The sequence below is a fragment of the Mandrillus leucophaeus genome, unplaced genomic scaffold (genome assembly GCF_000951045.1).
Source record: "Mandrillus leucophaeus isolate KB7577 unplaced genomic scaffold, Mleu.le_1.0 Scaffold587, whole genome shotgun sequence".
NCBI lineage: Eukaryota > Metazoa > Chordata > Mammalia > Primates > Cercopithecidae > Mandrillus > Mandrillus leucophaeus.
In genome coordinates this window covers 1,136,668-1,161,711 of record NW_012106330.1, presented here as the reverse complement: position 1 = coordinate 1,161,711, position 25,044 = coordinate 1,136,668, and the positions used below count along the sequence as shown (strand labels likewise).

At 38.7% G+C, this 25,044-nt stretch overlaps 1 protein-coding gene across 2 annotated transcripts in view; it reads left to right on the top strand.

Moving 5' to 3' along the window:
• The window catches only part of SLC25A21 (solute carrier family 25 (mitochondrial oxoadipate carrier), member 21), a 552,502-nt gene that overhangs the window by 484,155 nt on the left and 43,303 nt on the right, over window positions 1-25,044 (top strand). For both annotated transcript variants that reach the window (XM_011999189.1, XM_011999188.1), the window contains exons 4-7: window positions 2-68; window positions 4,749-4,808; window positions 8,673-8,780; window positions 23,629-23,793. In XM_011999189.1, coding sequence (XP_011854579.1) covers window positions 2-68; window positions 4,749-4,808; window positions 8,673-8,780; window positions 23,629-23,793 — 400 coding nt within the window. The remainder of the gene's footprint in view (window position 1; window positions 69-4,748; window positions 4,809-8,672; window positions 8,781-23,628; window positions 23,794-25,044) is intronic.

Below are 25,044 nucleotides of genomic sequence, written 5' to 3'. Positions count from 1 at the left end.
GGTTGTTTGGTTTTTACAAGGGAATTCTGCCACCTATCTTGGCTGAAACCCCGAAAAGAGCAGTGAAGGTAAGCATTGCATGCATTTGCACCAAGAAAAAGTAGGGTGCAGTAACAGCTTCAGCACAACAAGCTCTAAGACATTAAAATGAATTATATATAAAGCATTAAAAATTTTAATGCAGAAACTATAGCATAATTTTTATTATAATTAGACTTGGCCAGTCTCTCAAATATGTAGATCAATTTGTAGATTTTTTTAATCAGGTAAAAGCATTCCATTCTAAAAAACAACATGGTGAATGAAATTCTAGTAATCAAACCACAAAATAGCTTGGACCTTTCTTCAAAGCAACTCAGAAATTTTCCTTTGGAGAAATAATTATTAAAGAAAGAGAGACGGAGGGAAGAAGAAAGAGGAGAGGAGGAAAAGCCTTTCTCCCTGAATCATTCCCATTTCATGAACAGAGTAAACTAATATACCATATTTCTTTATATATGATTCTCATATAACGTATTTATTTTGCATGCCAACTTCATTTTCCCCCTTAGTCTCCTCTTTTAAAATTCTCTATTCTGGTTCTTACAAAAATTATTACTTCCACTACCCTGATTTCCATTTACTTAACCACATAACTGTAGAGGTTTGTGTACTACTTGCTAGTTCAGTATCTGAAGAGGAGCAGGAAGATATGGCAGAACATCCAGGGGCAAAAGAACTCAATCTGACTACTGTCTTCTCTCAGACAAAAGTCTTGATCATAGTGACTCTGGCAGGCATTGCTCCCCCCGACCCCCCACCCTGCACCACTGATATCACCAAATAAGGCTTTGTCCTTCCATAATAATGATAACCTAAACTTAAAGACTGACTTTCCAAGCAATATAAGGCTTTTTTTTCCACATACATTACTCAATTTGTATTCTCAGTACTCCTGAAAGGCAAGAAGGAACAGTTCATATACTTTTACTCAGTAAGTTCAAGAGGGTGACTGGGTTAAAAATTATGATAAAATCACCCACATATATACATGAACATCCAACCTTCATATTATGTCAAAATGGCAATAGGATTGAATTCAAATCTAGAATTTGGAAAACAAAGCTTTAGAACATACCTTGTCTATAAATTCACCCTCTTTGTTGGTATAGGTTTTGTGATTTTATAGTGATCTTATAGCAATACAAATTTTGTTATAAGGATCTGGATCACAGTAGAGAATCTGGAATAAGTTCACCAAAGTACACAAAAGAGCTGAATTGGATTATGAAATGACTTTACTTGATAAAAGATTGCCCAAGTAAACAAATAGAGCAGAGTTCCTGTTCAAAAGGAAAGTCGCTTTGTCTGCATGGAATAATATATTCATCTGTTCAGTGATTTACATGTATAAACAAAGTAAACTACAATTAGAGTTTTTCCTGGAATATTTTTTCGTAATATTATGTGTCGGAGACAATTTAAACTTTAAGGAGATTAAGACTTATCACCATTGAGCAATCTTTTACAGAAAAAAAAAAGTTGAGCTTTATAAAACAGAGTTAGTTTCTATTTTACAAAAGCAATGCTCTGTGCCAGAACAATGGTTAACAGATGAACTTTTGGGCAAGTGAATATGGTGTATGTGTCCCAGACATCTTGTTTCAAGTAGATTTTACCTTAAAATTATTGAGACATATGGTAAGTATGTTGGCTTTTTAAGTATAACTTGGAGTTAAGTGTATCTTTGCCAGATGGATAGCACTAGTTTTGCAACACAATTTATGAAAACATTCATTTTATAGATATTTATCATAGGATTTGTGAGGAAAGCAATCACCTGATTGTAACGATTTCATACATCATAAACTGCTTCATTGTATGTCATCAAAGTTTACTTCAGAAAAAAAATATTCAGAGACTGTGGGGTGTATGTGTGTGTGTGTGTGTGTGTGTGTGTGTGTGTGTTCTTTGGTACTGACACTTTAGTTAAAATCATTACCATAATCAGAAACAGACAATCTTAAGTTTTATGTACTTTATTCTTTGAAATGAGCTTTATCATTAAAATAATAAGACTTACTGATGCTAAATAAGTGTAACTTCTCCTTTCACAAATTAGACAGAGTTAGTATTGTAGTTAGCAAAAGGAAATGAAGACTTCAGAGAGACCAGCCGATCCCTCAGAGATGGGTGGCACCGTGGTTCAGGCTTCAGGGTCCAGTCTTGAGCTTCACACATGCAGAAATACCACTTTTCCCATGTGCAGTTTTCTCAAGGACTTCCTTATGCTAACTAAATTCACAAGGGATTATAAACTATGAAGGCTAATTTGTTCACTACGGTATACCTATCCCAATTACAGTATCTACACATAGTAGATGTTCAGTTGATATTAGATGAATAAAGGAAACATGTATAAAAAGAAACAAAGAAAACTTAAAGAAACAAAGAAATATACATAGAGAGAAAATTCCCACATCTACTATTCAGAGTATCTGGAGGGCCAAGACTTCCACTCCTGGTGGAGACAGAGTAACAGGGACCAGTATGAAATAACAGTTTTCAAGACACTGGACATCAGATGATGAAGGCTCGAAATACATGAGAAATGGAAAACAAATGAAATGAGCCCTGTGATGCCACAGCTTACTGCCTTGGGATACTTTCAGGCCCCGGGACAGGGAGGGGAAACTGAGGCAGAGCCCAGGGGACTCCCTGGGTTGGGTAGGAGCTGAAAGCCAGGGGAGAGCAGGGCAGCCAAAGTCCACAGGACAGAGTACCAGGGAAGAGCAGGCTGCACAGAGATAGAACTGAGATCTGTAGAAGGACCTCTCCAAGTTTTCAGCTGAGTATTGACCAGTGCATGCCTGGGAGGAAACTACCAATGCCTGGGAAAGAACCACCCAAAAGGCTTCGAGGGAACAGTGCTTAGCAGTCACATGCAGCTGGGAATAGTGCCTGCTCCCACCAGCCAGACCGGAAAGCTTCAGCAGCCCCAGGGCATTGAGAGGAGTGCTCATATACTTAAGGCCTCTATGATTCCTTTGGTAACCTAGGTTACCAAAGTTACAGGGAATAAAAACTAAGATTTTTCAGAAGTCTCACTTGTACCAGTCCTGTCAGGGAATCTTACTTAAATTATCTTATTTAATGATAATCTAAAAGGTAAGTTTTGAGGTCTTGAGAGTTAGAAAGGTTAAGCAGCTTTCCTGTGCTTTCACAGCTAAACAGCATAACCCGGATTCAGCTCTAGGACTGCTGACTTCAAAATGCCAGCAACGTGATTCTCAAAGTGATGATGATGATGATCATAAAAATGAAGAAAAATGAATTATTTTTAAAACCTAAGATTATAACACTTTTCCTTCCATGGTTAATGGTTTCTAGTGGGTTAATGGTTTCATCAAAAATGCGGTGGTCCCAGGTGGTCGCTGTTGAGTACTATTTCAACACCAGGGTAGTTTCAGGGCATTCACTAGCCACTAGAATGTTAGCTCAAGTAGGCAGAGGTTTCTCTTTGTTTACCGTTGCATCCCCAGTACCTAGAACAGGAGGTCTCTAATAACATTATTAAGTGAGTGAATGAATGAATCCCTGTTCTAGAAAACGCTACATTCATAGTGCATTTAAAAGACCATGGTACAAAAGTAGTTCCTGAGTGTTGAAAAGAATCAAAATTTATCAGGTAGTAAAATGATTCTTGGGCTGCCCAAACACTCATTGAAGCCATCTATAAGGAGCTACTTCTTCATAACAACAGAGTATTTTTGGCTCTGAAATCTGGTTTTGCTTTCTTGCCCCATTTTACTGGGCTATAAAGTAATAGAGTAGAAAATATTGGGGACCATATAATACCCATACCATTTTTGGGGTCTTGAGAATCAGACTCTAGCAGGACCTAAAAACGTGCCTTATCAGTGGTGTTGACAGCTACCTGAACGTGCTACCCAGGAGCAAAACATGTTCAAGCAGAGTTGTTGCTCAAAAAGTAGAATACAGGAAGAAAAAAGGGGGGAAATGTATTATATGAAGCAATTGATTAGATTCGCCTCCACTGAAATTTGTTTGCAGGGAAAATTATACTAAACATTATCTACTGAAGAAACCAAAAATACCTTCACCATCTTCATCACCATCAGTTTTGAAGGAAGGAATTAGCAGCTTGCTTTCTTCGTTCAGGTTGAGGACAGTCTTGCTTTATGGCAGGGGATGGACTAGATAACCTCATTGGGTTCTTCCCTAGTTTGTCGTGGCATCTTCATAATTATTTAGTGTTTTCAATTCCATGGAGCAGTGGGGAGATACCAAAATAGAAATGCAAGTTAACGCTGAAAAGTGGATGTCTTTTACAAGTGTGTTAGAAAATTGGGCTTTCACTGGGAAAACAGTTCATAGAGAAAACATAGGAGACCAAAGATGTCAGGTCTCTAGGCCTATAATGTTGAATCACTGCCATAAGAGAGAAGTCTATTGATGTCTGGGGAAACTGAAAATGGTCATGGTAAATGGAAGTTGTATGGTTCATTTACTGCTCTAAAGGATTTCATCAGCTCTTCTGTAGGTTATTATAACTGCATTTGAAACTGTGAATGTTAAAGAAAGTTCCAATAGCAACTACCCGAGACAGGATTAAAAACTGTATTAGATAGTTTATCATTTTTTGAAATGCTGGTTAACATAATGATTTACTAAAGAAATTTGAGTCAATTAAAGAGTTTGTTGCAGGAAAATTGTTATAAATCTGTGAGTTTGGTTTTGTTTCACAGTTTTTCACCTTTGAACAGTATAAGAAATTGCTGGGATATGTGTCACTGTCACCAGCATTGGTAAGTGAGAGTATTTATTATACTTAAATGTATGTGTTATTTCATAAAGCAAAATCTAGAAACAAACACTCTTTTGATTCCCAAGCCCAGCTACTAAAATATGAATTCAAGTTATTCAATGTTCAGCTACTTGTTGAAAGCCATCTTCCTAATAACTCACAATTTGGCTATTTTATAGCTCCCAGTGATGAATTTATGATAATAATGATATGTCTGGAAAGGCCCCATATGAGATATGGTCAAGAACATGAAATAAAGAGTACATTTATCAAAGACTCTTTTTAAACCAAGACATGCATATGTTTACATACATACTGCATATATCTATGCAAAAGTCAACATGCCACACAGGTCACTTTTCCAGCTTTTGCACCAGCTGTAGTAAATATAAGACTTCAGATCCCTTGGGATGAAATCATTCTGTGGTCAGATGCAGACTGAAGGGCCTTTTATAGGAATGACTGTAAACAACTCAACTAAGGAGAATTGTGATAGTACAATGACATATCTCATATATCACACAAAATTCACTTGGTGATTTGAACATTTCCCTATGCCATTCCCCTCCTTCTTGGTGACTTTCCTGCTTTTCACAGGAGTTAATTGTATTGACCAAATGGGTTCTACAAATGTGTGTGCAACAAGAGCCCCCAAGAGAGTAAATGCATTAACTTCTCCTTCCAAGTCCGCAAAGAAAAGCAAAACAAAATCTGCATTGGCCCTCCAATTGGCAATGTACTCCAGTCTCTAGGAAAATGCCCTCATTTGCCCACTAAAATGGACAATATTTGTATTCTCAAATTCTCAAATAGACTGTCCAAGAAGAAGTATCTGTTATTTTTTAAAAATCATACATACCCCTTTTCTAGGAAAGATCCTGTTAGGAAACCTAATAGCGTCACTTTTTGTTATGACGAAGCAATGTCTTGTCCAGTCCTTGCCTATACAAGGTGGCTGGGAGACATGGCCTCCTAGAGAGGAGGGAGCAGTGATACCATGAATCTTGAAACTAGCTAGGATTTTTTCCTTTTAATTCTTTGGCATCTTCTCTTAATATCATTCTTAAATTTGGAAACAGCTTGGCAAAAAGAGAATTAAAAATTTCCTAGTGAGAAACAATAAAAGATGGTCTCCAGAGGGCCAGCTGGCTGTTCTTGTGTCAAACATTGGTACCATGTGAGAGACTGTAGGTCTTTGGACTCTTGAGAATTGAAACAGAAAAGCATTTGGTCACTGCAGCTACTATAAACAAATGCATGCCAACTGTGTATAGTTCTTCTCTTTTCTTGAGCTCATTTATTTCAGTTACTTTTTTTGATATGGCTAGACATTTAAACAGCTGTTAAGTGTCCCCTGGTGCTCTCACATGAAAAGCCTAGGAGGCTGGAAACCCAACAGTAAATGTAGGTTTCTGGAACAACCTATGTAACATGATCTGCTGATATCTGATCAATTATTTTGACAAGGGACTGCTGAACACTAGTTCTGACAGCAAATGTAGCTGAATTTTATAGAAGAACAAAAAAGTGAATTACTTGGAAGATTGCATATAGTAAGTAATAAAAACCTGGACATCTGGATTTTAGCTTTCCCAGTCAAAAGAGTTTGGGACTAGTATTTTTTTTTCCACTTCTGGCTTCCATGATGGAAGTCTGAGATAAATGAATAAAATATTTGATCAGTTACCCTATACACATATGCTTAAAACTGTAATGAAGGGAAATAAAATGGAAACATCATCAATGAGTCTCTCTCTCTCCTAGAATCTGTATGCGATTTCTTTCTTTCTTTCTCTCTTTCTTTCTTTCTTTCTTTCTCTCTCTCTTTTTTTTTTTTTTTTTTTTTTTTACGGAGTCTCAATCTGTCGCTCAGGCTAGAGTGCAGTGTCATGATCTTAGCTCACTGCAACCTCTGCCTCCCAGGTTCCAGTGATTCTCCTGCTTCAGCCTCCCTAGTAGCGAGGATTACAGGTATGCACCACCAAGCCCAGTTAATTTTTGTATTTTTAGTAGAGATGGGGTTTCACTTTGTTGGCCAGGCTGGTCTTGAACTTCTGACCTCAGGTGATCCACCCAACTTGGCCTCCCAAAGTGCTGGGATTACAGGCGTGAGCCATTGCCCCAGCCCGTTCTTCCTTTTTTATGTGCAACAAGACCAATGGTGTTTGCATTACACTCTATGAAATGGTTTCACACATTATTTTGAGCCTTAAAATAACTTTATAAGCAGGGAAATTAGTTATTATTATCTCCATTTTACAGATGAGAAAACTGTGGCTCATCAGAGATTCAGTGATTTATACAATAGAGCCACAACTAGCACCCATGGCACCTTTGTGTGAATAATGAAAAGGTGCCCCTTCTCCCAACGGACGCCTCTCCAGGGCTTCTCTTAGCAAGTGAGGGGCAAGCTGGATTCTGGCCTCCAAGCATCCTTGGTTGGGCACCTTTGTCTCTGCACAAGCTACTGTGTGTTACAGCTCTAGTCACACAGCCAATAAGTGCTAGAATTGGACCTAAACCCAGACCTCCTGCCTCTGGATCCTGCCTTTGTGCCTCCCTTTCTAAGGTTACACAACATTCCTTTCTCCCTCCTTCCTCTCTTTTAGAAAATATTCCTTTCTCCCTCCTTCCTCTCCTTTTTAGAAGATATTAGAGCCCATTGCCAAGAGTTATCTGTTATTTACTCTTCAATGGTTTTATTCTTCTCTTTGTTGTCTACAGTACTGCCTCTTGTCCTGGAATTGGAGGTTCAGCACTAAATAATTACTTTTTTTCAAGCATCTGTTTTGGAGATTGGGGCTTTGTTTCATTTTGTTCTGTCTTGTGTGTGTATGTTTTAATTGTTGTGTTTATTTTTGATACAGATTTTCTGGAAAACACATAAGTATTCTACCTAGAGGTAAATTCTAGGAAATTGTTCTTTCCTATTGCAGAAATTCTTAACAGATACCGAACAAGAACTTGACATACAGTCACCTTTTGATAGGTTTTCTAGATTTTATTTGAGCCCTTCAGAATAACCTAGTCATTTCTTTGTCTTTGTCTTTCTTTTCTTTTCTTTTCTTCTTCTTCCTCCTCTTCTTCCTCTTTTTTTTTTTTTTTTTTTTTGAGACAGGATCTCACCCTGTCGTTCAGGCTGGGGTACAGTTGTTCAATCATAGCTCACTGCAGCCTTGAACTCTTAGGCTCAGTGATCCTCCCACTTCAGCTCCCAAGCAGCTGGTACTGTGGGTGCACATCTAGCCATTTCTGATCTCAGCTTTTAGGTTTAGAAGACTGCATTAATTGCCAGTGTTTTTTTAAATAGGGAAAAGATGAATAAAAAATAATGTTTGTTTGTTAATAGTCCAGAATAGTGACTCTAAAAATATGAACATAGGGTTAAATGTTTCCAGCTATGTTGTTACCTGAAATTTAGCTTTTTAGAAACAGTTTATTTGTGGTTCTGCTCCTTGAATTTCTTATATTCCCAATAAAGGAATTTAAGTAGATGTTTAAAAATGAAGCTCTCCTTTTACAATTCAAATTTTCTTAATTGTTATATGTGCAGATGTTTTAGTATCCACCTTTAAATCAGTAAAGCAACCTTGCTTTTTGTTGAAGGAAAAAGTCGTCGTTGATGGGGCTTTGACATTTTATTTTGAAATTGTTAGGATGTGGTTTGTGGCTTCTGTAATTTCTTCTTCATGAATTGTCAGCATCTAATCAAGAACTAAAGCTGTTTAGTAATGGAATATGGTGCATTTATGTAGGTTTCTCCATTCTCTTTATAATGTTCAGCTGCATAGTGTAATGAATAGGATGTTTAACCCCATACACATGATAACTTGTTTTAAAGTATTGATTGATTTACTTTTTCTAGACATTCGCCATTGCTGGATTGGGATCTGGACTAACAGAAGCCGTTGTAGTTAACCCTTTTGAGGTAGTAAAAGTTGGCTTGCAAGCAAATCGGAACACATTTGCAGAGGTAACCATTTAATGTTTTTCTATTGTTGAAGGCATGTAAAACTTATTTACTTATTTATGTATTTTGAGATGGAGTTTTGCTCTTGTTGCCCAGACTGGAGTGCAATGGTACGATCTCGGCTCACCGCAACCTCCACCTCCAGGGTTCAAGCTATTCTCCTGCTTCAGCCTCCCAAGTAGCTGGGATTACAGGCATGCATCACCATGCCCAGCTAATTTTGTATATTTTTTGTAGAGACAGGGTTTCTCCATGTTGGTCAGGCTGGTCTCGAACTCCTGACTTCAGGTGATCCACCTGCCTTGGCCTTCCACAGTGCTGGGATTATAGGCATGAGCCACCACGCCTGGCCATAAAAACTCATTTTTAAGTATGCATGTGAAACAATGGACCCAACTTTTATCCACTTATTAAAGCCATAGTAAATCACTGTTAAGGAAATAGCATAAGAAAACATCAAATATCTCCTGCAAATAAAGTGTTAACAAAAATGCACTGAGATCTAATGGACAAACACTTGTTTATTCATTTTTATTTTAGAGCTCTAATGTAATCTGAAATGACTTATTCGGAAATATTCTCCCAGCTGCTGGCAAAACTTCTTTTCAATTGCTCTAGAATGGACTATAGCTAAACCACTGAGGTGATAACATTATTTTGCTTTTTTTAAAAAAAACTGAGTCTTTTTATAAAAATGACCTCACTCCTTTCCCCACTACACCCACCACCCGCCCTGAAAGATTCGGATAATCTGTCAAACTTGTCTTTTGGTTGAATCTGAATGAGCGCTTGGACAATGATGGGTCTTGACATTTCATCATTGGTACATGACGTTTCGTGCAGACAGCATTCCTTGGTGTGTGCTGCCTTCACTTCCTTCCAGTTACCTAAGAATTCCCTTTCAACTGCCAAATCCAACTGTTCTTGTTTTATTCTTTTGGGTGCCAGGCACAAGGTAGGAGGAAAACAAGGGGATTGGCTATCAGGTTTCTTCTTAACATTTTAATTTAATTCCACAACTGGGTAGCATGTGGTAGAAATTGGTTTGGAGTATCTGCTGACCTGGATCTTTCTGTAGGAAAGTTCCCCTGCCTACTGCGTAAGCAGCTGCTAATGGGTGGAGACCCTTCACTCCCACCCCACTTCCTGCCTGCTGCTGATGCTGCCTGAGAGCTTCCTGGCAGTTTCTCAGGCAGGGGTATGGGAAAGGAGGGGGGCCCTACTCACCTTTAGCTGCCAAGACCTGAGGGGACAGGGTTGGGCTGTTACAGCAGATGGTATCTACTTAGATGAGGTCAATCCTAATTCAGGGGGAATTTTTTTTACATTTCAAAAGATTGTCTTAAATACAGTGATATACAGCACCTTATAAAAAGTTGAAAATCTCTGTATTCTAGTTTTTGTTTCTCTTTATTCTTTCTTGAATAAAGGAAAAAGATGGTAAGGAATGGGGGAGGGGAAAAGAAACATTTTTTAAATGTCTTATTAATATGGAGCATTTGAAACAGTTCCCATGGAATCTGCTTAAGGAAAACTTGGTTTGTTGGACTGGGAGAATTACCAGCTAGAAGAATATTGCAGAGATCCCTGTCCGGTGTTCCATCTTACCCCTTGGGAATCTTGTCTTGAAGCAGCAATGAGTAGGCAAAGGAATAAACAGGACTTGAGTTGCAGTTCTTTATCTAGGCAGCATGTAACCACAAGGACTCAAATGGGACAGAACATCAAGGGGCACTCACAAGAATGAAAATTATGAGTTATCAGGGCACCTCGACTCATGCTAATGTTCTTTTTCTCTTCACTGCCCTCAAGGAGGCTCTGCACTGAGGCCAAGTAAGAGCTGCTAATGTTTTGCATGTGCTAATGACTTGCTAGAACACAATAAACACCCTTCCTGCCCAACAAAAGAATGTGCTGCATGTGTACATGCCACCAGTTCATCACTTACACAAATGCAGTCAGTGTAAATTATGTATATTTAGCCATTTTTTAAAGCAGGGGGCAGGGGATAGCAGGAGCTTGTTTGGGGTCATTTCTTTTGCATTATCCACTGAACTGGACATTATCAGGTATTTACTTAGAATAAAATTAAAAATCTAAGTAAATACATTATCAGGTGTTTACTTAGAATATTTACTTAGAATAAAATCAATTAGATGCATTATAAAATATTTTAAAAGTGACTTTAGTTAGAATTTAGCAAAGTAGTAATTATGTAGGTAACACGCATCAGCATTTATTTACAGCAGCTAGCAGAATTCAGTAGCTGAAATGAAGTGTTCTGATGCGGCACATTATGGGCAATGTTCATCGAATTGAAGCAATAGGTGCTTTTCCTCAACAGACAGTAATGGGATTGTGCCTATTGTAGAAAATGTCTGAGAAAAAGAAATGATGTGATAAGAATATAACATTTGGATCTAGTTATTTAGAAAATAATTGCTGGTCATTTTTGCTAGTATCTTATAGGTCTTTTGTCTAGGACTCAATAATGCCGAAGCCTTCTTCATTGACTAGCTCCTTCTTTTATCCAACAAGGGAATAGATACCCTTTAGTTAACCTGTGCCTGTGTTGATTTAACTCAAATATTAGGTATGCTCACCTCGGCATGTGTATAACCAGGAATAATTCTTGCTTTCTTCACTCTAAGGCTTTGTGGGTTGTTAAGTATAAAAGGGAGATGTGGAGGAAGAGGAAGAAGAGGAGGAAGAGAAATGGAAAAAGAAAAGAAGAAAAGAATTAATGTAATGTCCACTGCCTTTAAAAATTTGACTTAAAAAAATTAATGCAAGCATAAAAGTAATGCATATTTATGTTACAAAGCACCAAAATATGTATGTTATTTTATATGCATGTATATGTACACTTAAATATCCATGTATAAGTACACCAAAAATGATCTAGACTCTAGAGCAGTGCTATCTAATAGAAATATGTGAGCCACATTTTTAGCAGCCACATTTAAAAAATGAAAAGAAACAGGTGAAATTAATTTAATAATGTATTTTATTTAACCCAGTATATTCATTTTTCTTAAGACTATTTTTAGAGCAATTTTAGGTGCACAGCAAAATTGAGCAAGAAGTAGAGACTTCCTATGAACCCCATGCCCCCACACGTGCATCATCTTCCCCATGATCAACATCCCTCATCAGAGCAGTCCATTTATTTTAATTGATGAACCTACATTAACATGTCGTTCTCACCCAAGTCCATAGTTTACATTATGGCTCACTCTTGGTGCTGTACCTTCTATGAGTTTGAACAAATGTATAATGACATATATTCACCATTATAGTATCATACAGAGTAATTTCACCGCCCTGAAAATCCTCTGTGTTCTGCCTATTCATCCCTCCCCACCCCACTTAATCCCTGGCAACCACTGATCTTTTTACTGTCTCTATAATTTCTCATTTCTATGTGTAATTGATATAAAAATTATATGAGATATTTACATTCTTCCTTTATACTAAATTTAAAAATCTGGTGTATATTTTATGCTAACAGCACATCTCAACTAGGACATTTCAGGTGCTCAATGGCCACATGTGGGTAGTAACTTCCAACCTGTGGGTAGTAACTTTCATATAGAGTAGTTCAGGTCTATAGGAATTCATACTAAAATTCATACCTCTGGAGAGGAGATGGGAGTAGAGGAGGAGAGGGTGAGAGTTTAAGAGAAGGGCTTTGTGATGTTGAATATTTTAACATGAGAATGCATTAGTGTTTTGTCTGTGAACATTTACATGCATGTTCTTCGTAGAAAATTTAGAAAATTTAGAACAGTTTAAAGAAAAGTATGTTATCCAAAGGAAATGCTTCTAATGGCTCTGCCAAGATGAAGCCCTGCCTTCAGGGAAGATCTTCTCAGCTGATCAGGTGGGAATGACTTGCTGGCCTATCTTGGAGCTCAACCTTGCGTAATTCAGGTGCCATGATTTCATTTATAGGAGCAGAACCCATATTTTTTCCTACTCTGTAATTTCTAACAGAGTGTAAACTTTGTTTGCCAATTACTGAAGAGCATATACAATCAGAGCTGTGTAGAACAGGAAGAACAATCTTGTGGGGAGAGACACAACAAAGTTCTCTTTACACTTTTTACCATTATCCCATAGTGTGGCCTTGAACAGTGTACATGCAGTTCCCTGATTGGTAAAATGGTAGTGATCAGTCCATCTCCTTACAGCAAGCCATTTGTGTAGTGGTTGGAAGCACAAGACCTGGAGGGAGATCTCAGTTATTGACTATGTGACAGCCTCACATTTCCTACCCTGACCCTAGCCCAGTTTCCTCATTTGTTAGGAAAAAAATAATAGTAATAGCCATGTCAAACAGTCAAATAGATGAGACTACATAAATCTGTCAGTATGGCCTGGCATGCAGTGATGGTTAGTAAATGTTAGTCATTATTATTACTACATGATTGTTATGAGAATTTTAATGTGTTAATATACACAAAGGCGTTAACACAGAGCCTGGAAAATGGTAGGCATTCAACCAATGATAACTATTTCTAGATGCAAGATGATCTTACGAATCCGTAAGTTTAAGTAGAGACAGATTTATTTTGAGCTATTGCCCCAATTAATATTGAGCAGTCACAGCTGACTCCTGTTTGGGGCACCAACAGAGCTCACTGAGCAACGGTCTTCTCCCTCAGTGTGCCTTAGGTCATTATCAGATGCCAGGGCCATCCATTCAGCCTGAATTCCTTATGAAGGCATATGGACTGGCAGCCTGCTTACAATACCTGTTGATAAGGTCTTTAAACTCAGATAAGGGCCCATTATCATAAATAGCAGTAGCTGGATATCTGTTTACTGTAAATAACTAGCACTTAGCAGCAGAAGTTAGAGATGAAACTAAAAACATTTGAGGCCACTTTGGGAAGAATTCTACCACAATCAAGAGATCTCTTCCTCTGGAATAGCTGTATAAAGTTAACATGAATTCTCAATTAAGCCTTCTCAATCACTTCACATGGAAGGTTATGAACTTAGCTCATTTTCAGCCTTTTCAGTCAGCTACTAGTTGCGGTGGAACACCAAATGGATGGGCTACACGCAGAATGGCCAACTGGCTTGACAACACCTTTAAGGAAAGCAAAGCAGGTACCCTGTAGATGCTTATTTTGCAGATAGGTAGCTCTTGTCCTGCCAATTGGGAGAATTTCTCAGGAAGCATGTCTGCGGTTCAGCCTGTCTGCCCTAATGTCTTGGACATAAACCAGCCTGGTGTCCTACACAATGTATTTTGGATTTTCCTATTTCTACAGCCTAAGGTGGTGAGTCAGTGGGATCTTTTAAACATGAAATTTCCAAATAACTTCCAGCAAGAAGTTGCTGCAGCTTAGAGGGGCACTGCAGCAGAGGACAGCAGAGGACAGCCAAGGACAACAGTAGCCAATATGATACTTAATATAATACTGAAAGTCTTCTGGGTAAGGGGAGAGATAGAGATGGAACAAAGGAACTGCTACAGTTCCAGGTGCAGAGAGCATGGTCTAGAAGAAGGTGTGGGCTGTAGGTGGATGTCCCTTTGCCATGTGGGGTTGGCCTGGCTGACAGAAGGCAAGAATAGTGCCCTGTAGCCAGGATCCAAGTGCAGCACTGGCATAGAGCAAAAGTTCCTTCTGTTAGGTTCATGGCAGCCGAATGATAGGAACTGGAGTCCTGGAGCTGCAAGTGGAGCTCCCATCAAGAACGACAGGTACTGTGCCTGCTCCAGCTGCCCTGGGCTCTCCCTTCTGATCCTCTACCCAGTCAGAAGTATGTTACCCACAAAATATGCCTCTCACCCAGTTTAACCATAAACTGTTTTTAAAAAATGTGAATTTGCAATAGCAAAGACTTGGAACCAACCCAAATGCCCATCAATGATAGACTGGATTAAGAAAATGTGGCACATATACACCATGGAATACTATGCAGCCATAAAAAAGGATGAGTTCATGTCCTTTGTACGGACATGGATGAAGCTGGAAACCATCATTCTCATCAAACTATCACAAGGACAAAAAAAACAAACACTGCATGTCCTCACTCATAGGTGGGAATTGAGCAATGAGAACACTTGGACACAGAAAGGGGAACATCACGCACCGGGACCTGTTGTGGGGTGAGGGGAGAGGGGAGGGATAGTATTAGGAGATATACCTAATGTAAACGATGAATTAATGGGTGCAGCACACCAACATGGCACATGTATACATATGTAACAAACCTGCACATTGTGCACATGTACCCTAGAACTTAAAGTATAATTTAAAAAATTAAAAAATAAAAATTAATTAAATAAATAAATAATGTGAATTTAAAATGTGGTGAATTTAGTTCCTGATACTGCCCTCATATACTTCCAGCTTATGTATAACTATTTTAATAGGTGTGCTTGTCTTGCCTACACTTCTTAAATTACCACCGTATTAGTCAAAGACTATAATCCCTGCCACACTTCCTCCAATTCTAATACCAGAGTCTTGGCCAGTAGCTTAAACTTCACAGTGAATAAAGAAAACCAGTCTGTAATTTAAATATGCTTGACCTTCTGTGGGGAGCAAAGTAATCATAGCTTTGTCATGCTCTGGTTTGGTTCACTGGGTGTAAAAACGTGTGTGGATAAAATTGGGATAGACCCAAATTTCCCCCCATCCTTCAAACTAAACCCGGGCAATGAGTTGTTCTGATCTGTTGTCTCTTTGGCTTGGGACTAAGCTTGCCCAAGGATTTCCCTATTGGAGATGGTTTGCACACCCAGTCTTGCCAATGTGACTTTGTAGCTTGCTGTCCTTACAGGACCTCCCCAAACTGGCTGCATTAGTTTTTATCTGTATATTTATAAGAACTAGAAGTCCCCTATTAGTTGTGCTAAGCCAAGTGGTGTTTGGCTGGCATGCTCTCTGCTAGCCTGGAAAAATGTGAATTTCTCCCCGGAAGCAAAATCTTGTGTGAATTGTTTCCCAGTTTTCCTCTCCACTTTGAAATCTACTTCAAAGTTATTATTTGGCTAAAGGGTTATGTTTTCCTTCCCTTGAGGTCTATAGGATTTGCCTCTGATGTGTGGCTGGGGCACAGGTTTTCCTTCTAGTCTGTCATTTTTTATCTGTGTTACATATGAACATAATCATTCTCACCCCAAATATGAAACTAAACCTATAGGAAATTGCAAAAGCCTGTTTTACCTCCATTTAGTCTTCAAAGATGTTCAGCCCAAGAAAGAAATACTTAGTGTTCTATCTTGCTCTGATTATAATTTTAAGGATCAACGAACAGATAGCAAATGTGTAACTGATGGTAAAATCTTTAGAGACAGGAATTTTTTAAAAAATTAGCTCAGGGTTTGGTTCTGGTTTGGGATAACACCAATAAATATAGTTCTTCACACTTTATCCTGGGAACTTAATAATCTGATAGCGACCAATTAGATCATGTGTGATATTACAAAGTTTAGCAAGTGTGTTCTCCATGGAAAATCAACAAATGTTTAAACTTATTATATTACATACAGTCAACTTTATGTTGATACAGTAAATTGAATGGCTTTGTTTTGTGATCATCTCTTTTGAGAGAGAGAGAAGTTGAGTTATACAGAGAGTGAGCGTGTGGCTCTGTTTACAGATATTGGGAGAAGCCAGCTTCAAGGGCATGTCAACATTCATGATGATGTATTGGGTTAAGTTCAAATTTTTCCTGCATTACTGTGTAAAACACTGCCTGGCAATAATTCAGCACAGAAATTATTTCTTTCCAGTCTATGATTCCTGTGGGCAGAAAAGAAAATGATGCATATGAATCCATTCCTATAGTTATCTTTCAATAATATCTAAAGCAGCAGCCAAGTTGTCTCTCTATTATCATTTATAGAAAATAGATGTGTCTTCCATTCAACTGTGCCAGGAACCCTAGATTTTTGTTTTCAGAATCAAGACTTTGAAGTAATGATAATAGCTACCATTTACAGAATATCTTCTATATATCAGACACTCTGCAATTTGCCTTATGTGACTTTTTCCTTTTATTTGATTTTTTTAAATATTTATATAATTTTGTGAATTATTAACATAATTTTTAACAAATCAAGTAAGACAGAGCTATATAAAGAAAAATTAGTTGATTTTTGCCAACATCTCCCTCTAACCCTATCCCAGTTGTCGCCACTGTGAACCCTTCAATTTTTTCTGATGCTCACACTCAGTTGATATTTCAAATCTCTCTCTATAAGGTTGGTGGCTTTATCCACATTTTATAGGGTAGAGAAAATAAAGCCCAAAAAAGTTAGCTCTAAGAAACTGAACATTAACGTAGATGTCTCTTTCTAGTCAACCATACTGTTTTCATTGGGATAAAGAAATCTGGATAATTAAGAAGCTCAAGGGAAAAGCAAAAGAAAAGTGTTTATGAGACCATGAAGAAGCAAAGCCTCCTCTTTGTTGCCAGTCTTTCCTGAGTCGTAACCCATGTGGCCACAGCACTGTCACCTTCTTTCTTCCCAGCTCTGCCATCAGTGCAGGGGCAAGGCACAGCATCAGCGTTTCACCACCTGCAGGGCGCCGTGCTCCTCCAGGGCTAGCTATTGAATAGCAATTTGATATTGACATAGCTTTGTGGTTCGGTGTCTGGGAGGGGTTGTTGACGGCAAATTCTTCTCCACTCACCGGTTGTTTGCAAATAGACCTGTTCATCCAACATACACTCTGGATAGACTCTAATTATACCTGGGTATCTTTTTTGTTCATAATCATGCCCTATTAAAAACAAACTGTAATGATGAATTTGTGAAATATCTAAGCTAAGAGGACTATAAATGTGGACTTTTTCAGCTTGATTCTTCTCCTTTCACTTACATTTTGTTCTCAAATAAAAGGAAGGTTTTTCTCTGATTTTTAAATTTTTCAAATGTATGAAAATGCTTCAAGACCTCATTTGAGTAATGAAAAGTATGGATGATCTTCATTTCCTGAAGAACAAGCATATTTTCCTACCTTAGTGGAGCAACTGGGTCCCCTTTTTTTAAACAAAGCAGTGTTTTTCTGAAGGCCCAGATATGGACACTCACTCCATTGTGCAGTCTCATCCGGTTTGCTTTCCAGCCATGTGATGAAATCCGGTGCAACACCCGTATTCCATTGGCTTTCAAATGCAACCCGTTCACCTTTCCATAGGAATGCATGTGGAGCGTGCTTTCTTTTGACATGCTGTGCCTAGAACTCTTCTTTGGCCTTAGAGATGGAGGAAATCCACTGACACACCCAAGCCTGTACCCACTGGCCGTACTCTTAGTGGTATTTACCCAGGGAACAATGCCTGCTGCCTAAAATCCTGCCTGTGATCTCATGAGCTAATCAGAGCCAGGTATGGTCAGTAGTCAGATGGAAGAACTCCAGAAAAAATAACTTGGGCTGTCACAGGTCATCTCAGTGATTTGTTGGTAGTACTGGGCTCTCAGAGAGTAAGGATTCAGTGCCCCAGAGTGGTGCCTGGAAGCTTCATTTATACCAAGGATCTTCTCTCTCTCTCTTTTTAACATTTTTTTGTATTTTAAAATATATTTTATTAGATATATTTGATGTTGGCAACATGATGTTATGGGATACAAATAGATAATAAAATGGTGACTACAGAGAAGCAGATTAACATATCTATCATCTCACATAGTGACTATCTTTGTGTGTGGCAAGAGCAGCTAAAATTTGCTTATTTAACAAAACTCCCTAAAACAGTACAATACGATTTTATTAACTCTAGTCCTCATGTTGGACATTAGATCTCTAGGCTTGTTCATCCTGTTGACGCTTTGCACACTTCGACCTGCATCTCCTCATCTCTCCCTGCTCCTCGCATCACCCTTGGTAACCACTGTTTTATTCTATCTACATGCATATTTGACCTTTTTTGTTTTGGATTCTATATATAAGTGATCATATGATATTTTTCTTTCTGTATTTGGCTTATTTCACTTAGGATCTCCTTATTTATTTAATTATGTATTTGTTATTTTTGAGATGGAGTCTCGCTCTGTCGCCCAGGCTGGAGTGTAGTGGCACCATCTCTGCTCACTGCAACCTCCACCTCCCGGGTTCAAGGGATTCTTTTACCTCAGCCTCCCAAGTAGCTGGGACTACAGGCCTGCATCACCATGACTGGCTAATTTTTGTATTATTAGTAGAGACAGGGTTTCGCCATATTGGCCAGCTGGTCTTGAACTTCTGACCTCATGATCCACCCTCCTTGACCTCCCAAAGTGCTGGGATTACAGGCATGAGCCACTGTGCCCAGCCAAGGATCTGCTTTTTTAATTACACCTTTTAACAACTTTTTAAACAGAAATTTGATTCCATTTCCCATAACCATTATAGAATACTCTCATAGGTAAATATAAAAATCATCAGGATATCTCTTCATGTAAAAATTAAAGCAAAAATATTTAAGTCTCATCCCAATCCACTTATTCTTCCATGCTTTTCAGATTGGGTGCAGTCAATGAAAGTACAACGAGGAAAGTTAGAGTGCAATTTGGCCCACAATTGGTAACTAAATATGAAAATTGGAGTGAATCTAAATATTAGAAGGAAACTGAGCTAGTGGGTGATCTGCTGGGTTAGATAGTATTGGAATCATTTGGCTGATGCTGCTAATTAGTTACCATTTTGTTTTTAAATGGAAACCCCATAATCAAATAAGTTTAGTAAAATTCCATGTGTTTACAGAGATCTAGTCAAAATTATTCTGTATTTTCCTATTTAAGCATCCTAGTGGAAGTCGTGTTTTGCCTTTCTAATTAAATATTTGCTTACGTGTGTGAAACAATGTCCCTGAATGAAGAAAGAAAACACACTATCATACTATTACTTCTTATTTTTATAGGCAATTGAGTTCTGGTTTTCTTTATCCCAAGGCCTGCATTTGCCAGAAAAATATATTTGTACTATTATTCATCGTTACTTAGATCAGTTGGATTGTCAAACTCTGAAACTCTTATTACCTATGTATAATAAGAATGAGTGTGTAAAGAACAACATTGGATTAGATGCAGAGTTCTGCTTAAGCCATTTATCAGCAGCATTTTATCTTAGGCATGTTGCTTAACAATCCTTGATTTCCTCACCTGAAAAATGAGATATACCAGCTGCCTACCTTACAAGGTTGCTGAGAGAAGCAATCAGATATGTTAGGATGGCAGAACCACCAAGAGTGTAAAAGTACAGATTTGGAGTTCAAGGAACCTCAGTTGGAGACCTGTTGTTACCATTTACTCTGTAATCTTGGGCGAGTAACTTAACTTCTAAGTCTTAATTTCCTTATCTTCCAAATAGGAGTCATGATAAGACATATCTCACACACTTATTGAGAGGATTAAATGACACCATAAAGTACTGAGCATGTATGATAATGGCTAAAGGTGTTGAGCACTTCCTGTGTTCCAGCTACCTGATCACATATATGAATGTGCTCTGTAGGCTGGAAAGCCATGTAGAGGGGGAAGCCCAATTCATGTGCTTTTCCATTGCCAGCCTTTCCTCCCATATGCAGAGATCCTAGCCAGGGTACTCACTTTGAGGGATAAGGAAGAGGCCAATTTATAGGATCTACTGCTCCAGAGAGGAAAGCTCCTGGGTGAGGCACTATACCTGGAACAAGATCTCTACCCCAAGCATTGAATTTGGTTGAGTCTCGGAGGAAGCAGACCTGTTGTCTTGCATTCTGCATGCATTTCTGGTGGACTTTATCACAAAGGTCTGGGACTCTTGGAAAAGGAAAGGACAGCCAGAAGGAATGAAGAAATAAAGAAGCTTTCTCTCTCTCGAATCAGACTCCACCTTTTGGTTGCCACTGCCTTCAACTAACAAAGAAATTACCTGTCATTTTATTGTTATAACTATTTTTATGATTTTCAGCATAACTGCCATTATTGTTAACACCTAAGTGTATAGTGAATGCTTAGAATGGACTAAGTTGCTTACAATGGACTAAGTTCATTGACTTCTTCCAACAATCTCAAAAATTCTGTGAGGAAGTTTTTTTGTTGTTGTTGTTGTTTGTTTTTTGAGATAGGGTCTCGCTTTCACTCTGTCATCCAGGCTGGAGCCTGTCACGGTGCAATGACAGGATAAACAGTTCACTGCGGCCTCACCTTCCAGACCTCAAGTGATCCTCCCGCGTCAGCCTCCTGAGTTAGCCTCCTGAGTCAGCCTCCTGAGTAACTGGGATCACAGGCTTGCCATAGCGCCTGGCTAATTTTTTAATTTTTTGTAGTGACTGGAGTCTTACTATGTTGCTCAGGCTGGTCTTGAACTCCTGGGCTCAAGCACTCCTCCTGCCTCAGCCTCCCAAAATGCTGAGATTACAGGTTTGAGCCACTGCAGAAGCCACCAGCCTCAGGAAGATTCTATCATTATCCTTATTTACAAATTAATAAAGTGAGAATTAATCGGAGAGAATAAAATACTTGCCAAAGTACAAGTGGTATTGCTGAGACTCAAACTTGGAACTGTCTAGCTCTGAGCTCCTATTTCCAATTACTATACTACTCTTCAATTAATTACTGACAACTAGAGTTCAAACTCAACAAAGCACTTGAGTTTAAAATCCATGCATTATGGCCGGGCGCCGTGGCTCACGCCTGTAATCCCAACACTTTGGGAGGCTGAGGCGGGCGGATCACGAGGTCAGGAGATCGAGACCATCCTGGCTAACACGGTGAAACCCCGTCTCTACTAAAAATGCAAAAAATAAGCTGGGCGTGGCGGCGGGCGCCGGTAGTCCCAGCTACTTGGGAGGCTGAGGCAGGAGAATGGTGTGAACCCTGGAGACGGAGCTTGCAGTGAGCCAAGATCACGCCAGTGCACTCCAGCCTGGGCGACTGAGCAAGACTCCGTCTCAGAAGAAAAAAAAAAAATCCATGCATTATGTTTGCTTATACACACACAGCACCCAAGTCAGTGAAAATCAGGAAACGGACAATTAGCAAATGCCATTTGAATATTTGTCAACTCTCACCAAGATCTAGGAGAAATCTTCTCAAAATGATGACAAAGATGCTATCCAAATTAATACTTAGTTTAGTCATCCTAATTCTAATGACTTAGCATACTAACACTTTTAAACAATAGAAACATCTTTACACCCATTTTTTTTAGGGAAAGCCATTGTTATTTGCACTTTATTTTAGCGCCATTGGTTTCTCTGTTGCTCTAAAACTTAGATGGCCTCGGAGCTCCTCCTCCCTCATGCCCTCAGGACCTCAGAGGAGTGAGGATGGAGAAAAGGTTTAGGTTGGGTGCAGGGAGAACCTGTGTTCGTCAGGCAGCCTCACCTCTGTCCTGTTCCTCCCAGCCCCAGGAAAGCTGTCCTCTCCTTCCCCCACCCCTAGACTGCCTTTCTTGAAGCAAGACAGCAGTACTTGGGCAGTTTACTCAGCACTGCCAGGGTCTTTACAACAAAAATGAGTTTCTGCTCAACTTGTCCTCTCTTTTGAAAACCCAAAAATAATTATTTGGGGATGAAAGTCAATGTGCTGAAACACAAAACAATCTCATGTTGTCAAACAGAAAGTAAACTTTAACCTTCAGAAAATTTTTTGGTTTTCCTGTCTTATTGTTTTAAGATGTATTCTCACATGGTTTTTTCATATTACAAAGAAGAGTTTTCTTAAGCTTATTGTAATTGATTGTAATTAGCTCCCTTAAATTAATAGATGAATAGCTAGAGTCTTCAAACCATTTATCAGCCAAAACTATAGGATTTACTATCTAAACAAGCTCATTTAAATGTTTCACATTAATTACATAGCTATTATAAATGCAGACTGGAAGAAAAGCCTTGATGGGATTTGTTCTATTCTCTTCTGCTGATGTAGCCTTAATTGCACATGATAAGAAAATACTTTTAGTCTGAAAGTGTGCCAGACTGCCACGACCACTCTAACAACCTGCTTCAGTGAAATATCAAACAAATGTCATGTCAGTGTATGCCTCATAGGTGGGAAAAAAAAAAACAGTTTCCCCTATTATTCAGTGAAAATATGAGAGAGATATCTTTTGTACAGTACCTTCAAAAAAAGAAACAATCACTCATACATTTTTTTAAAACCCATGTGAATTGTAATTGTATTGTAACGAATTGTAAATCTCAGGGTAAATGGCGGTGAGCTCTTCAGCCAGACTGGATTCTAGCAGTCAGGACATTTCAGCCTTGGATAATCAATCAGGGGACTGGAAAGGAGTAATTTCAAGGTGGTAACCGAGTACTCCCAACACCATTTATGTATAATTTATCACAGCAGTGATACACACACTGATTGCATATCTGCTTGAGGATGTGTACAATCAACAGCTATTTATCTATGGCCAATTTATAACATAGTGCCAGCTTCAACCTTTGAGGCAATAGAATCAAGACTGTAACATTAGCTTTAGAAAAACATAATTAGAAAGGTAAATACACTGGATTCAGGAGCCAAATATAAATTCCTTTTGGATAATGTGCAGTTATGGATTACCAAATTATCTATATGGTTAATCTCCTTCATTAGTGTGAATAATTCAGAATTGGATATAATTACTTACATGTTGAAAGTGATGATAGTTATAACATCAGTTTCACTAATTCTATCAAAATGGTTTGTTCTTTGCCAACAATCTTTTCTTTAAAGCCTGTTTTTATGCATGCAATTTTGTTTGCTTCTTGGGTTTGCTGATTTTAAAAGACACAGATCTAGGCATGATTATTCATAGCTGGGGGGAAGAAGTCCCTAATAATTCTGGCTTGAAGGGAAGTTAATATGGTAATTTACTGTATTCCACAGTCCCAAAGATGATCATTCTGGCTTTGCTTCTCTCTTCTGCAGCAACCATCCACTATGGGTTATGCAAGACAAATCATTAAGAAGGAAGGCTGGGGACTCCAGGGCCTCAACAAAGGATTAACTGCAACTTTGGGACGACATGGAGTTTTCAACATGGTTTATTTTGGCTTCTACTACAATGTCAAAAACATGATTCCTGTCAATAAGGTAACTATTTAATAAATTAAAATCCTGGAGGAAAAATCCTATCAGTGAGATAGCTCCATTTGTAGAATGTTTATCCTGTCCCGGTCACTGTGCTGGACACCTACATCTATTATCTAATTCAATCCTTACATCTGCATTGAGTGCTGTTATCCCTATTTCAAATCCAGAAGCAGAGGCTTAGAAAGATCAAGGAAATTGCCCAGGCTCACATAGTAAACAGTAAAGTTGAGGACTGAACCCAAGTCTGACACCAAAATTTATCTTCTTGAAGAAGCTACTGTTACAACTGAGTGCTTTCCCTTTATTACTAATAGGAATTTCTAGAAACTATATTATTACTTACTTTTTGTCTCAGGAGTATAACTTTCTCAAGAAAGTTGAAAGTTTTATATTTTAAATAAGTTTTAAACTCACAAGGAAAAATTGTAGGCCTAAAATTTAAATTTCACCTGGGTATTAATTTTTAATCTAGGTTAATTAGGGTAGGTAATCAATTGATTCTTCTAGAATCATATTTTGATGCAAAATAACAATGATGATAATTATTATCATCATCTTCAATATTATTATTTTGAAATGATAGTTTATAGGCTGGGTGCAGTGGTTCATGCCTGTAATCCTAGCACTTTGGGAGGCAAAGGCAGGAGGATTGCTTGACACCAGGAGTTTTGAAACCAGCCTGGGCAACACAATGGGACCTCTCTACAAAAAATTAAAAAATTAACCAGACATGGTGGTGTCCACTTATAGTCAAGCTACTTGGGAGGCTGCAGTGGAAGGAGCGCTTGAGCCCAGGAGTTCAAGGCTGCAGTGAGCTATGGTTGCGCCACTGCACTCCAGCCTGGTGACAGAGTAAGACCCTATTTCTTTCTTTCTTTTTCTTTTCCTTTCTTTTTTTTATTTTTCTCTTGGAGACAAAGTTTCACTCTTGTCACCCAGGCTGGAGTGCAATGGCGCAATCTCAGTTCACTGCAACCTCTGCTTCTGGGGTTCAAGAGATTCTCCTGCCTCAGCCTCCCGAGTAGCTGAGATTACAGGTGCCTGCCACCACACCCAGCTAATTTTTTTTGCATTTTTAGTATGGCTGGGGTTTCACCTTGTTGCCCAGGCTGGTCTCAAACTCCTGACCTCAGGCGACCCACCCACCTCGGCCTCCCAAAGTGCCAGGATTACAGGCGTGAGCCACCGCGCCCGGCCAAGTAAGACCCTATTTCTAAATAATAATAATCATAATAATAACTTTTTAAATGG